Source organism: Astatotilapia calliptera, chromosome 23 (genome assembly GCF_964374335.1).
Source record: "Astatotilapia calliptera chromosome 23, fAstCal68.1, whole genome shotgun sequence".
NCBI classification, from domain to species: domain Eukaryota; kingdom Metazoa; phylum Chordata; class Actinopteri; order Cichliformes; family Cichlidae; genus Astatotilapia; species Astatotilapia calliptera.
The window spans coordinates 13,079,226-13,094,934 of NC_137443.1; the positions used below are offsets into that span (position 1 = coordinate 13,079,226).

At 41.5% G+C, this 15,709-nt stretch overlaps 1 protein-coding gene across 1 annotated transcript in view; it reads left to right on the forward strand.

The window, feature by feature from the left end:
• The first annotated feature begins 888 nt into the window (after window positions 1–888).
• The window catches only part of oca2 (oculocutaneous albinism II), a 66,412-nt gene continuing 51,591 nt past the window's right edge, over window positions 889–15,709 (forward strand). The window contains exons 1-8 of the mRNA XM_026159767.2: window positions 889–1,814; window positions 7,221–7,460; window positions 10,533–10,634; window positions 13,532–13,729; window positions 13,964–14,021; window positions 14,560–14,632; window positions 14,843–15,000; window positions 15,089–15,171. Coding sequence (XP_026015552.2) covers window positions 7,231–7,460; window positions 10,533–10,634; window positions 13,532–13,729; window positions 13,964–14,021; window positions 14,560–14,632; window positions 14,843–15,000; window positions 15,089–15,171 — 902 coding nt within the window. The 5' untranslated portion in view covers window positions 889–1,814; window positions 7,221–7,230. The remainder of the gene's footprint in view (window positions 1,815–7,220; window positions 7,461–10,532; window positions 10,635–13,531; window positions 13,730–13,963; window positions 14,022–14,559; window positions 14,633–14,842; window positions 15,001–15,088; window positions 15,172–15,709) is intronic.

A 15,709-nucleotide genomic window follows, 5' to 3' on the forward strand; every position in this document is an offset into this window, starting at 1 on the left:
CTGATGAGATGAACACAAAGCAGCGAAAAGCTCCTTCACTCTGACGCCGCGGTGACGCCGGTTAAACCTCCGTCAGACTCCCAGTTTACTCTCCTCTCTGTCGTTCATGTGATTTCTCTGTTCTCACTACGACATCTCACATCAGCCCACAAGACCAGAGCGTAGCCGCCCTCACCCCCCCCGGGACATCTTCTTTGTCAAGCTTTATCCTCACAGGCAGCCCCGAGTCCAGACCAGGTGACTCAGACCGCTCAATGGGAGACGCTGTCTTCAGACTTCTGAGAATTAACTCTTTAAGGTCATTTTTGGGGACTTATGAGAAATATATTTGTATCGCTGTTTGTGTTCAGTTCACTGAACAGATCATTTTTATAGGCTGGAGGTTTTAGTGGTGGGAGTTTCTAATTACTTAGGTCCTGTTAGTCTGGTTCACTAGCTTTTACTCATGGATGGCAGGATGTTAAAATCCTAATCTGCTCAGCTGTGTTGGGTCAAATGCAAATATATTAAGAGATTAAATTAAAGATACAGTCCCTGGTTTTGTTGAAGCGTTCTGCAAATCCTTGAATTTTAAAAAGCCTCAGTTGTTTTTAAAATTCAATTTTCTTTATTTAAATAAAGAGAAAAAATGTAGAAAAACAAGGTCACAAAACAGAGATGAAATTTAAAAAAAATAGTTTTTAAATCAGATCCTTCTGCCCAGTCCTGACCTTAGATGCTGTGTAGTACAATGAAAAAGAAAAAAAAAAGCTTCAGATGCATCAAGTTTTATTGTGAATCTTTTTTCTCTCTTTTGTCTTTTTAAATTCTGCGTTTTCATTTAAATTGATTAAAGTTCCCATTTTTAAAATATAAAAACCCCTGACTTCTAACAAAAGGAATGTTAGTAACCTTTCGCGTCAGCAACCATTTTCAATGATATTTAATTAATCAGTTTTTCTTTCTCCACTTTCACAAACAGTTCAAATCATTTTCTCTCTTTTGTTAAAAGAATAATTTAAAAAAAGCCATTTTCTCTCATTTTTTAGTCATAAACATCCACCATAGAAGCCGCAGCACCACAATTTTTGAGATTTTTTTTTCTTTAGGTGATGAGATGTAAATGACGTTAACAAAGAATGTGACGTTTTTGAAACTAGAATTTTGGGTTTTGTCCGAATCCTGTCCGTCTCTGACCTCGCTGACCCCTCCTCACCTTAAATCTATGGCTTTGAGGCTCCCTGCTGTGATGAGTTAGACCCAGTGCTTTCCACATGACAGCCCCCCCCATCCCAGAAGAAAAAAGAAAAACTGCAAATATTCTGATAATTTATCACACAAAAACAGCATTAACATTAAAACATCTATATGCACATTTCAAGTTCTGTTTAGAGCAGGGGCGGATGTGCTTTCGGGGCGGATGTGAAGCAGGGGGGTGGGAGCGGTTTGGTTGTAAGAAAAAAAGAAAAAAAAAAACTGGAGTAAGAGCGACTGAATGGGAAAGCTTTCTGTTAAGAACCTCCACCCTCCTCAGCGCCTCTAGAGCCTGCGCCTCAGGAACATCTCCCTCCTTTCTGGGAGAGCACCCAAGAGGACACGAAACACCTCAGCCTCTCTAGCCTTCCATCACGTCTTTGTGCTCAAATAACATCGAAAAGAACGAGCCCCAGCAGATGTGAGACCATCACTCTTTACCTTTTGTCGGATTATCAGTTTGAATGAGTTCCGCTTTCTTTGGCTCAACATCAGCATCAACTGAGCACTGCCATCCTCCTCCTCCTCATCATCCTGTTTGTCTTAGTCCTCGTCCTCGTTCTCTGTCTTCATTCATCAAGGTGAGGTTGACATTTTTCACCTGTTTCCTGACAAAATAAAAGCTTGAATTTAAAGCCTGGATGTGCCTCTGTTACACTACAGTGTTGGCCTTTGTTTCAGGGCTTTAAGCCTCATGCCCTAATCCTGCTCTATAAGTAGTGCTGTAGCTTTGTAAAAATCCCCTCAGTCATTCCACTGATTTCTAAATGATGTCTGCTCAATGGATGAAACGTGCTCTTTTATATTTCACAGCTTAGACATTACCTAATACTACAACTGAAAGAAACCACTAGTAACAAACATCCGAGTTAGAGAACCGTGCCGTTACGGCTTCCTGTCCTGCTGAATTTCTAATTGCTGTGAACGAGGGTGGAGAATTTAAGAAAGCAGTTTGTGTTTGCTTTTACATGCAGCCTGCAGGCAAGATGTCACACAGAAGTCTCTTTCTCCTCTCTGAGGCACATCACAAGCATGGGACAAGCAGAACAAATGTAATATGAGGCATAGGAAATGCATGCGAACAATAAGTGGTCCAAGTTTGAACTTTAACGCTGAAACAAATGACTGAACACGAAAAGGCTGAGCCACCTCTTTGATGGAAACATTAAAACTAAGAGGAAATCTGATGTGAGCATCATGAATATTATTTATTCATGTGTAGATGGGAGCATCCATGAGAAACTGGCATCTAGAATGTGTTCATTGACAGCTTTTCCCTTTTATGTCTGTATTAAGTGGGTGAGGGAAGTATATATAACACCGACAGATGAAGACGGGTTAAAGAAATGTACAATAAATGGCAGTAATTCTGGTTCTACCCGGAAGAAAGAATTTTCCTGGCTGGATTTCTTTCTTCTTTTTAAAAAACAAAACAAAACATTATTATTCCACAAAGAAAATTCCTATAAATGTTAGGTCTGAATCCGGACACTGCTGGAGACAATGTAAACATGTGATGGAGGTCAGCTGACCACCATCACATGTTTTGGAATTTTCCAGCAATCTTATTGGTTAGAGCTGGTAACATAGTTTCAAGTCATACCAGGGTTTGATACTCACTGTAGTTTTGATTCATATTTTAGTAATCTATCAACTGATTTAAACAGTCAACCCAAATATCTTGAATGGCCAAATTACTGATTAAAAATTCCACTCTCGCCCCTGTGGGCAGTCATTACCCTTCAAGCTCGGGTCCTCTACCAGAGGCCATGAGGGTCCTGCACAGTATCTTAGCTGTTCCTAGGACTGCACTCCTAGGAACAGGAGTGCAGTCCCGGGATCTGCTGGAGCCACTCTGCTAGCTTGGGAGTCACTGTACCAACTGCTCCGATTAACACTGGGACCACTGTTACCTTCACCCTCCACTTCTTCTCGAGCTCTTCTCTGAGCCCTTGGTACATCTCAAGTTTCTTGTGTTCCTTCTTCATGATGTTGCTGTTATTCACTATCGCTATGGCCATCTTCCTCTGCTTGTCCACAGGATCTTAGCTCCGTCATTCTCCACCACCATAGGGGGTGTCTCCCATTTGACCTCAGGATTTCCAGGCCATTTTCAGCACAAATGTATCTGTATACTATATCGGCCACTTGGTTATGGCGTTCCATGTATGCCCTGCCTGCTAGCATCTTGCACCCTACTGTTATATGCTGGATTGTCTCAGGGGCATCTTTACACAGCCTTGCACTTGGGGTCCTGCCTGTTGTGGCAGACCCCACTCTCTATGGATCTTGCGCTCAGAGCTTGTTCCTGTGCTGCCATGATTATTGCCTCTGTGCTGTCTTTCAGTCCAGCTTTGTCCAGCCACTGGTAGGATTTCTGGATGTCAGCCACTTCCCTTATCTGCTGGTGGTACATAACATGCAAGGGCCTGTCTTTCCTCTTCCTCCTCTTTCTTGGGTTTCTGCTGCCTGAGGTATTCACTGAGCAGGCGGTCGGTTGGGGCCATCTTCCTAATGTATTTGTGAATGTTTGTTTTCTCAACCTGGACCATGGTTCTGACACTCACCAGTCCTTGGTCTCCTTTATTTGGCTTAGCATACAGTCTCAGGGTGCTGGACCTGACCATGCATGGTCAGGAGCTTCCTCGTCTTGATATCAGTGGCTTCTGTCTTCTCCTTTGGCCAGCTTATTATCCCAGCAGTGTACCTGGTCACTGCCAGGGCATAGGTGCCAATTGTCTGTATCTTTCCCATTCACTTCAGGTCTTGCCTGACCCTCTGTAGGTACAGTGGGGCAAAAAAGTATTTAGTCAGCCACCGATTGTGCAAGTTCCCCCACTTAAAATGATGACAGAGGTCAGTAATTTGCACCAGAGGTACACTTCAACTGTGAGAGACAGAATGCGAAAAAAAAAATCCATGAAGCCACATGGTAGGATTTGTAAAGAATTTATTCGTAAATCAGGGTGGAAAATAAGTATTTGGTCACCTCAAACAAGGAAAATCTCTGGCTCTCACAGACCTGTAACGTCTTCTGTAAGAAGCTTTTCTGTCCCCCACTCGTTACCTGTATGAATGGCACCTGTTTGAACTCATCATCTGTATAAAAGACACCTGTCCACAGCCTCAAACAGTCAGACTCCAAACTCCGCCATGGCCAAGACCAAAGAGCTTTCGAAGGACACCAGGAAAAGTATTGTAGACCTGCACCAGACTGGGAAGAGTGAATCTACAATAGGCAAGCAGCTTGGTGTGAACAAATCAACTGTGGGAGCAATCATCAGAAAATGGAAGACATACAAGACCACTGATAATCTCCCTCGATCTGGGGCTCCACGCAAGATCTCATCCCGTGGGGTCAAAATGATCATGAGAACGGTGAGCAAAGATCCCAGAACTGCACGGGGGGACCTGGTGAATGACCTGCAGAGAGCTGGGACCAAAGTAACAAAGGTCACCATCAGTAACACACTACAACGGCAGGGAATCAAATCCCGCAGTGCCAGACGTGTACCGCTGCTGAAGCCAGTGCATGTCCAGGCCCGTCTGAAGTTTGCCAGAGAGCACATGGATGATACAGCAGAGGATTGGGAGAATGTCATGTGGTCAGATGAAACCAAAGTAGAACTTTTTGGTATAAACTCAACTCGTCGTGTTTGGAGGAAGAAGAGTACTGAGTTGCATCCCAAGAACACCATACCTACTGTGAAGCATGGGGGTGGAAACATCATGCTATGGGGCTGTTTTTCTGCCAAGGGGACAGGACGACTGATCCGTGTTAAGGACAGAATGAATGGGGCCATGTATCGTGAGATTTTGAGCCAAAACCTCCTTCCATCAGTGAGAACTTTGAAGATGAAACGAGGCTGGGTCTTCCAACATGACAATGATCCAAAACACACCGCCCGGGCAACAAAGGAGTGGCTCCGTAAGAAGCATTTGAAAGTCCTGGAGTGGCCTAGCCAGTCTCCAGACCTCAACCCCATAGAAAATCTGTGGCGGGAGTTGAAAGTCCGTGTTGCTCGGCGACAGCCCCAAAACATCACTGCTCTCAAGAAGATCTGCATGGAGGAATGGGCCAAAATACCAGCTTCTGTGTGTGCAAACCTGGTAAAGACCTATAGTAAACGTTTGACCTCTGTTATTGCCAACAAAGGTTATGTTACAAAGTATTGAGTTGTATTTTTGTTATTGACCAAATACTTATTTTCCACCCTGATTTACAAATAAATTCTTTACAAATCCTACCATGTGGATTCATGGATTTTTTTTTTTTTTTCACATTCTGTCTCTCACAGTTGAAGTGTACCTCTGGTGCAAATTACTGACCTCTGTCATCATTTTAAGTGGGAGAACTTGCACAATCGGTGGCTGACTAAATACTTTTTTGCCCCACTGTATTTAGTGGTTGTGGCTTTCCTATTGGCCTCTTCATGGCTCCCGTTTGCCTGTGGGGTTCCTAGGTACTTGTACCTGTCCTCAACTTTTGCCTTCTGGTAGTCCAATCCCCTCTGTTCTGACTACCTTCCCTCTCTTTGTTACCGTCCGACTATACTTCTCTAGTCCAAATTTAGAATGAGGAAAATTGTTACAGGAATGATCACAATCAAAAATAATAAAAATGTCGCAGAGATGCACAGACTCCTTTGGCTTTTCCCCCTAAAAAACAAACAAACAACTTAAATGAATATTTAGTTCTGTTATAGAAATATTTGTTGATTCTATGATGCAACTGGTCAATGCAGATCAGTATGAAATAGTGTTTGGGTGGCAGGACTGTGGTGTAGTCTTTCCTTGAAAGTGGTGTTATAGCAGGAAAAGTCACATGTGACTTCCTGTAGACTTTGATGTGAGAAATAATCTCCTTAAACTCATGAAGCCTTTGTACGGATGAAGACCGTGTCTGCTGTGTTGTTCTATCATGAAAACCACTGAATGTCCATCATAGAGAATATCAGACTCTGGCATGAAGCAGTTCTGAGGATCTCTGCTGGTCCCTTTCACTCACAGAGGAAACTCAGCAAATGAAATGTAACCGTCTGGGTATGCAAAGCTGCGATGTAATACTTCGTCACACGAATGCAAAGTATAATTTAGAGATTTAACCACAATCACTGCTGGGATTTTATAGCTGCTGTTCAACAACAAAAGCATGGATCACATCACCACTTCTTCATTAAATCAGTGATGACACCAGTGTATTCTCTCTTCACTCTTTAAAACCTTTAAGCACTTTTAGCTCATCGTTTCCTTCAGAAAGTGCATTCTGGGTAAAAATTCAAAGGAGCATATCAACACGTGGGATTGGTGGCTGCTCAGCACGAGTTATTGTGCTGCTTTAATATTGCTTTAAAATTGAGGAGCAATGTTGGTGTTCATGGCCTTCATAATGTTTGGACACATCCCAATTTTAGGCCCTAAAAACATTTGTCAAAGTCCTTGAAGGGCCTGGATCACCACTTATTGTTTCACTGCACTATTTCTAATGTCCAGGAGGGGGCGACTCCTCTGGTTGCAAGAAGAATTTGTCGCCAGTATGCACCCCTCATATCCCCAGAGCACAGTAAACTCCTTCTTGCTGCGTTTATGGTCTCAGTCACAGGTTCCAAACCTTACTGAATAAAACATGGTGTTGATTTTGTGAAATTATGGCCCCATTAGAGCTAAAAATGCACATAAAGCAGGGGATACCTTAGGATTGGCCTAACTTAAGACTGACACTGCATTTTTTACAGTTTCACTGTTGGACAGACTCCATGGTTTTGACACCTGGTTTTAAAAAGCTAAGAAGGCAACAGTGAAAACTCTCTGCTCCAAAAACATCAATGCTGTATCATTATATGTCAATAAAAAAAAGAAGTGCTGTGAGACACCATGAGGAGTTGCTCTTTTATATACACAGTCTGTGAGTGAACAGCAATCGGTGACTTTTTTGTGTAAGTCACAGCATCTTAAAGAAGGATAAAGCCACTGTTTTCCCCCTGCAGCAGTCTCACCATGTATCTGGAGAACAAAACCAGCCTGGAGATTGAAATGTCTCAGACGGCATCCCAAGGCCACCAGGGCAGGAGCAGCCTCAGGTCACCGAAGGCGGTGGCAGGGAACTTCGGGGAACTATGTCTGCTGGAGGGCATCTCGGAGAGGCTAGACACCCAGAAGCTGCAGCAGTCTGCAGGACAATGCGTCATCCACACTGAGGGCTTCGTCCCCATTCGACAAGAGGACGGGTAACTACTGTGTTCTCATGATCATTCATGAATTACATCCACCATTGGAGGGGAAAGATACTGTAGGGCAGGGATGGGCAACTCCAGGTATCAAGGGCCGGTGTCTTGCAGGTTTTTAGAGCGCACCCTGGGTCAACACACCTGAATCAAATGATCAGTTCATTATCAGGCAGCTGGAGAACTTCAAGACATGTTGAGGAGGTCATTTAGCCATTTAAATCAGCTGTGTTGGATCAGGGACACATCTAAAACCTGCAGGACACTGGCTCTTGTGACCTGGAGTTCCCTACCTCTGCTGTAGGGGGTCTAGCTGGGGGTCCTTCCCTAGACTGAAGTTCTAGGTGAGAAAGAGGGAGTGAAAGAAAGCTGCTCAAGGCTTTTTGATTAAAGGTTAAGATAAGTTTTGTAACATGGAGCTTTACAGCACAGAATAATAAGGTATAATTCTACTTGGCCGCAGTTACGGTTCTTTGCAGAATGAATTTAATCCATTTAAATTTGTGTTCTCTCCAATAGTCTTCTGTTTACAACAAGCAAACAATCAAATCAAACTACATATATATATATATATGTATGTATATATATATATATATATAATGTTCTTCCTCTACACCCCCCCCCCCCCCCAATTTTTTTGCACATGTCGAGGAGCGTGTCAGGCTACATTTCACTGTGTGTTATACTTGTATAACTATGCATGTGACAAATAAAGAACCTTGAACCTTGAACCTTGAAAAGCTGAAACAGGTTTTCAGTTAGAAAAACCAAAAAGATATTTTAGAACAAAAAACAAGAAAAAGACCAGGCGAAGGAAACAAACCAAGAATCCAAAGCCAGGGAACATTGAACACACTGAGCACAAACAGAAGGTGACAAGGCCAAAAGGAAAGCCTGTACATGAGACAGGAAGCTTTTGAAACCAGTGAGATATGACCCTGCTTTCTCCCTCAGCTCAAGTGAGTGTTTTGGCATCTTTCAGCTTTCAGTTTTGGTTGTGACACATCTTTACTTTAACTTTGGTTCATTCTCATTACTTTCATCAGCTGTTTCTCAGGTTAAGACTGTTTGTTGTGTTTTTAAGCAGAAGCTCTCATTCTCTCTTACTGGATTATCTGAAATAAACACATAACAAGAATTTAAACCACACATGCAGAAACATATTACACATGCTCTGCTGGCCAAATCCTCTCATGGATGCATGAATATACATGTATAAGGCCTGATTTTCGTGTGTGTGTCGGTGGGTAGCTAAAATAGCCGGGGTGGGGTGGGGTTAATCTCAAACCTGTGGCTGTGGTGGTATTGGGATTAAAGTGAGGTATTTTTCTGCTTCATTAACCAAATTAAAGTTGTAAATGATAAAAAGTGGAACACGGGGCAGGCATGGTAACAGAAACCTAAAGACCAGAACATACAAATACTACACAAAGCAAAAGAACCAAAGCCAGAAATATAAACTACACTTTAGAATACTAAATAAACCAGAATCCAAAGAGTCAAAAAGTCCAAAACCACAACAACAATGGGTCAAAGACTCAGGACCATGACAGTAGGTGCTCAATAAAATAAGTGGTGCTCTCCAGCAGAGGGCAGCTTTCTCTCTGAGCTTTTTGAGGTTTGAACATCTGTCATGTGACAGATCGGGCCACATGACTTAATGGTTACGAAGCTAACTATAGTTAGCTATAGTTTTAGTATTAACAGTTATACAGACATAAGAAGACGATGGTGAGCTGAGCTATTTTTTATTAAATAAAGGACTAATAATAAAAAAAAACTAGACAGACTTTTTTTCCCACTACACATACACAAGGTTGTAGGACAACACCCAAGTAGAAACAATGAAGGAATTAGAGGAAATACAAAGATTTCCTGGAGGCAGGAAAATCAACTGACAAAATAAAACAGGAAAAAACAAAAGGGAGACTAAAACAAGGAAATATGACAGACCGTGGGAACATAAAGGGATGCTCATTTAGAGGACAAGTGTTCTGAATTCTTGACCTGAAAAATGTGCGCAGTGAAAAAAAAGAAAATGTGAAGAGGAACTGTTAACCTGCAAGCTTACTGATGTTTCACATCATAGATAATCCCCTATTTTGAAACATCGTATGACCAAAATTTACAGAAAATATTTAACTCAAGAGGAAAGTGTTTACAGAGGTCAGAGGTCAAAAATTTATTTTCCCATAAACTTCTACAGGATCAAAATCTGCTCTCACCCCCTAGTGACCTTCTGATAGAATACAGGTTTAAGCCACTTCCAAAGAGAAGTCACATCTACTAGACAGGATCAGAGTGGAAATATGGAAAAAAGGGAGGTGAAAACATTTGTAGACATGCAGTAAATCTCTTTATGGGTGTATAAAAGTATCAGAGGGATTAATGGGGCGGACTTGCCAGATGTAATCTTGTCCTTTATCCACTAAACTTGCCACATTCATTACTTCAAAACACCTTCACAAAACTGTCTGTGAGGAGTTCAATGATGCCCACTAACTCAATAACAACAAATACAGGAGGTATATTTTATAACTGGAGAATTCTCTCTCAGTACAATAGAAATTTAATAGAAATGTCACAAAAAAGACGCCCGGCTTCTTGAGCCTTATAATAATACAGTAATCAATGCCCATTACATTGTAAAAAAATATTGTTATATAAAAGAAAAGAACTTGATTCTGTCACAGACTGGTTTAATCACCTAAAACTTTTGGCAAGCAAAGGTTAAAATACCTGAAGATTATAGGATTAGCTGTGGGGGACTTTACATTTTCAAAGGTTTACGTCAGTTTGGACACATTATAACAGCCGTCACCTCATAGGTTCCCTGAAACAGTGGATTACAGGTTTTTTTTTAAAACTTGACCACTGATGCTGCACTTTCAGCATGTGATAATATGATAAATGAAAACAAATATAGTGTGTATGCGTGGCTGTTGATTATAAGAGGTTACTGGATGCAGCAGCAGGGTGATAAAGCCTTTCAATGGATCATATTTCAGAAACGCTTTGTTTGGTTACTTTCTAACCCCTTTTTAAAAAACTAATTGTATTCTGTTGCATTTGTAGTTTCAGGAAAAATTTCAGTGCTGTCAACATCCTCAGAGGAAAAACTAACTCAGCCAACCTCACAGAGAGGTCGCCTCTGCTGCGATTCTCTCAAGATGACAGGTGAGTCTTTCCTCAGGCTTTTCATGGGCATATTGCTCTAAACCCTAAGATGCTCAAAATGAAACAAAAATAATAATTACACGTGGGATTAGGTAAAAAAGATAAATAATCAGTTTATTTAGTTGATTCTTATAAAACCTCCACCGTATTTAGCTACTTAGCAATTGTTAGCAAGCAGTTCTTAGCTGTTACAGTGCATGAGTCATAAACTGGATATAAGTTTATAACAAAACAAGGTCATCCTGATTGTGGAGTCTCGCTGTGTGAGTCTTAGCTGCTGTCAGGCTTTTATTTTAAGCCAGAAGTGATGATATTTGGACAAACAGGCACAGTTCAGTTCAGCTGTCATGTAGAATGAAACTATTTTTAAAGGAATTTTAAGATGGGAGTGTGCGGGCACTGGCTCAGCTTTGGAGCCAGCTCTAGTGGACAGAACTGGAACTGCAGGTTGTTGGGCTTCATTGACTTTTTAGGTTGATGCTTCATAGTTTATGTACACACACACACACACACACGCAGACGCATACAAACATGCAGTGTGAAGCCAGCATTTTCATTTGAGCTTAACAAAAACTTGTGCAAATTTACTCTGCTAGTTTTGAGCTTGGGTTATCAGTCAGCATCAGAGTGAAGACAATATGATCAGAGTTACTTATGCAGTATTTCTAAGGAGGCTTCTCAGACAACATACAACCAGCCAGCAACTTAATGTATTAGAAATTTCAAGTTTTATGCTACATTGACATGCTCAGTATTTTTAATACTGCAAAAGTTAATATATATTTTTAATACTGAGCAGCTAATTGAGATATTAGAACCTCACTTATAATAATTTTGTTCCATCTACTACTGACCTGTACAACGGTCATATCAGAATCTATCATTTGTGACACTGCTTTCTACAAACAGTTACACAGATGTGGACATGCAGCCCATTTTGTGACAGATGATGTCAGCCAGGAGTCACGATTAACTTTTGCAGATGATATTGTGATCTGTTGTGAGAAAAGGAAGCAGCTGGAAGAGAGCCTGTAGAGGTGGATACTTTGGTGAGAAGAGGATTAAAGTCAGTAGAAGCAAGACAGAATATATGTGTGTGAATGCGAGGGAGACAGGTGTAACAGGAGGGAGGAAGAGAGGAAGACCACAGGGAAGATTAATGGATGTAGTGATGGAGGACATGCAGTGGAGGATGCTGGAATACGGTGAGGTGGAGGCAGATGATCTGCTGTAGCTTCAAGAAAAATAAGCTTTAGTAATCAAAAAACACACTTAAATGACTAATAAGTTAAAAAAAAATTTATAAACATGTTTTTTGTAATGTCTTATTATATGTTATCTGGAAATTGTCATTGTTAAACTCCAAGGTTTTTACAGAAGCAGTTTTATAATCGGGAATATTTTTCCTTAAAAGGGGACTGTGTGTGTGTGTGTGTGTGTGTGTGTGTGTGTGTGTGTGTGTGTGTGTGTGTGTGTGTGTGTGTGTGTGTGTGTGTGTGTGAGTGAATGTGCATTCATATCATTGTGGGGACCAAAAATTGGAAGTTTACTATACTTGTGGTGGTAGGACTCATCTCCGGGAATGACGAGATTTTAGGAGACAGAGAGGCGAGAAAACTCACACCCCAATTCAGATCAATGGAAACCCTGTGGAGAAAGTCTCTAATTTTAAATACCTCGGTGTTTATATCAACGAGGACCTTAATTGGAACACACATACGGACTTCCTCATCAACAAAGGCAGACAGCGCCTCTATCATCTGAGGCGTTTAAAGAGGTTTAAGATCTCCAAGAACATCCAGAGGAGATTCTACACCGGGGTCATTGAGAGCATCCTGTGTAATAACATCACGGTGTGGTACGGGAACTGCACAGTACAGCAACAGAAAGCCCTGCAGAGGGTCGTGCGCACAGCTGAACGCACTATGGGAACATCTTTACCAACACTGCAGGACATCTACGCTGAAAGGTGCAGATCCCGGGCCATCAGGATCACTAACGACTCCAGCCATCCCGCTTACAAACTGTTCAGGCCACTGAGGTCAGGGAAACGCCTCTGTAGCCTGAAAACAAGAACTGAAAGGTTCAGGAGGAGTTTTTACCCACAAACAGTGAGACTCCTCAATCAAAACACAAATCGGACAACATGATGGACAATTCCATACACAGTATATAATTTTCCTTTGAGTTTTATCCTTATTTTTATTTGTATTTTATCATATACATCTGTATTTATGTAAATACGTACACTTTAGCTCTTAACTATTACAGCGTAATATTTTGCACGATATTATACATTTTTATACTTTTATATAGATATTTTTTATTATAAGTTTAGTAAGAACATTTCACTGTGTGTTGTACTAGTTATAACTACATGTGACAAATAAATAAAGAATTGAATTGAAGAATTGAATACTTGTGGGGACCAACAAGTGGGGGGACCAAAATCCCGGTCCCGACGAGTTTGAAGGCATTTTTGACACTCAGAATGTCGTTTTAATGACAAGTTACAATTGGGTTATTGTTAGGTTTAGGGTTAGGCATTCATTTTTAATTGCTAGGGTTAAGGCTAAGGGGCTAGGGAAAGCATTATGTCCCCACAAGATATGAATACCCAACATGCGTGTGTGTATGTGTGTGTATGTCTTTAATGCCTCATGTTAGGCACAAATACAATGGAACATTAGTGGTTGTATTAAATGAAATGACTCATCCTACAAGTGTGTTGTACTGCCCTTCTTACAGGGTTGTACAACAGACTTATGGGATGATGGGAGAAACATTTTTTAATTTTAGACCTCTGCGATCTGCAGCTGCTGAGTGTTGTGTTTATTTTTTTATATTGAGGTGTAGTGATTGATGAGGGGCTGAGACTGTGATTATTCATTTTCCAGCATAACCTACATGACCCTACATGACCCCAGCTTTGTTGGAGGGGAGGAGCCCTGGAACAACAGCTCCCTGGACGTGGAGAGGCGGTACCGGCTGGGCAGCGAGGTCACCAGCCTGTCGCTATCGCACTCCAGCTCCTCGGAGAAGTACGACCCTCTGGACAACCTCAACCTCAGCTTCAGGTTCACAAGCAATGTGAAGTGAGTCCCAACTTCTTTTCTCCATTTGATCCCTCAGTGTGATGCCATTATTCCTCAGAGAAACAGATAAAAGTGCTTAAGGAAAAGTAGGGCCAGTGGAAAAAGATAATTATTATCATGTTACAGATTAATCTTGAAACCGTTTTATGGGGCCTGAGCCTCTTGGTTTAAAACCAATAGTATCACACCAAGCTCATTCAATTTAACTCACTATCCACTTTTTGGTCTTTCCAGATGCTGCTTCAAAGTCTCCAAAACTGCCACCATCTTTGCATTTGTTGTTCTCTGCAGTGTAAGTATATATGTCCCCGTAGAACAGACACCACCGCATAATAAAATGGAAAGTATAACATGGTAAAAACCTAATTACTACAAAAAAAGCTGTTTGGTATTACTGAAATCACTGAAAGTTAATGATAGCTAGGTCAGCTGCTTTCCTCTGTTTTTTAATACTAACCTTAGCTAATCACCTCTTGGTCTGTTTACTCTTCACTGGATTAAATCAAATAAAACACCACATTTTAGACCATTTTCATAAAAACTGCATTCACTGAATCTGTGTAGTGCATCTTTGTGGTGGTAGGGTGTGGTTTGTGGCTCAGCTATAGGAGGGAGAGGTGTGGCAGGATGACTGGCTGGTAGTGGATGCAGGGGGGAAGCGGAGCTGTCTGCAGAGACAGTGCAGCTCCAGCCATGCAGAGCATCAGAGCGGTTTTCAGTTGTAAACACTGTAAATAAAGCACAGTGTGTCGTCACTAAAATTACCTGCTATGATCCTGTTTAAAATATGTTCTTTATAAAATATATCGATGACTTTATTCTGGTTCCAGCTGTTCTTCAGCATGTATCCTGATCGAGACAACCCCTGGAGGATGCTGGCAGTCTCTCCCACAGAGAGTTTCTGTATCCTTTCCAGTGACTTACCGTAGACATGCCCTACTAGTTCTGAGATCACAGCAAAGAGGAGAGGGCTGGAAAATGAAGCAGGGTTGTTTTACATCGAGTATGAGCCATGCTAACACACTCTAGGTGTGGATTTAATGCCCCCGTTCATTTCAAATGCACAACATTCAATGTGTCTGGATTTTTCTCTTGACCGCCCACATCTCACAGCAATGAATGTGACTGATTTTCGGGACAATGCTTTACTGAAGCTACAGGTGGCCGGGCCTTTTGCAGGGGGGATGATAGATTTGACCACTCAGGAGTACATCCTCATTCAGGTAGAGCAGACCGAGCAGCCAGGACAGCGGCGGAGGAGGACTCAGCAGGTGAGAGCAGCCTCGAGCTCCAACTTCCTCGCAGTATTATTACACTAATGAGATTCTGCCTCGTTTATATTGTGCTGTTTGTAAACAGGTGACTCATAATTGGACCATCCCTCTACATGCAGAAAGAAGCGACCAGATAGTGGAAACAAAAACCTTTGAGATGCTCAACAGGTACTCAGAATACTGTGACAGTGTATTGATATGACCGCCTCGGTTTTAATGGTCACATGGGCCTAAAAGTAGTTCTGGTTATCACTGGGGTTGTTTATGTGATATACAAAAACAACAAAACCAATAATAATTTTAAAGCTAACCTTTCTGACTTTCAAAGCAGTGTAGTTTGCACGCTTTCTACCACCTTTACTGTCATATTTCTGACTCTTTGTGTGTGCATTTATCATTTAGAGTGTGTAACATTTATCCCAGTTAGAAGCCACTGGTGTCAGAGACATGCACAATATATCCAGCGAGCAAGTCTGCTGGTTCAAGAGAGCAACTCTTTACTCTCTGTTCTGGTTTTTTTTAAAGTCACTTTCTTTGACTTTTTTTTTTTTTTTTTTGCTTGATAAGCCTGGACATGTTTTCGACTTGATCTACGTTCCTTTGGTCAGGAGCTCTGCAGATACAAATGGCTGAGATGAGTTTCTGGGAGAGTTTGAAGTAGAACTGCTGCTCCTTCACTTTAAAAGGAGCCAGCTTGAGCATCTGA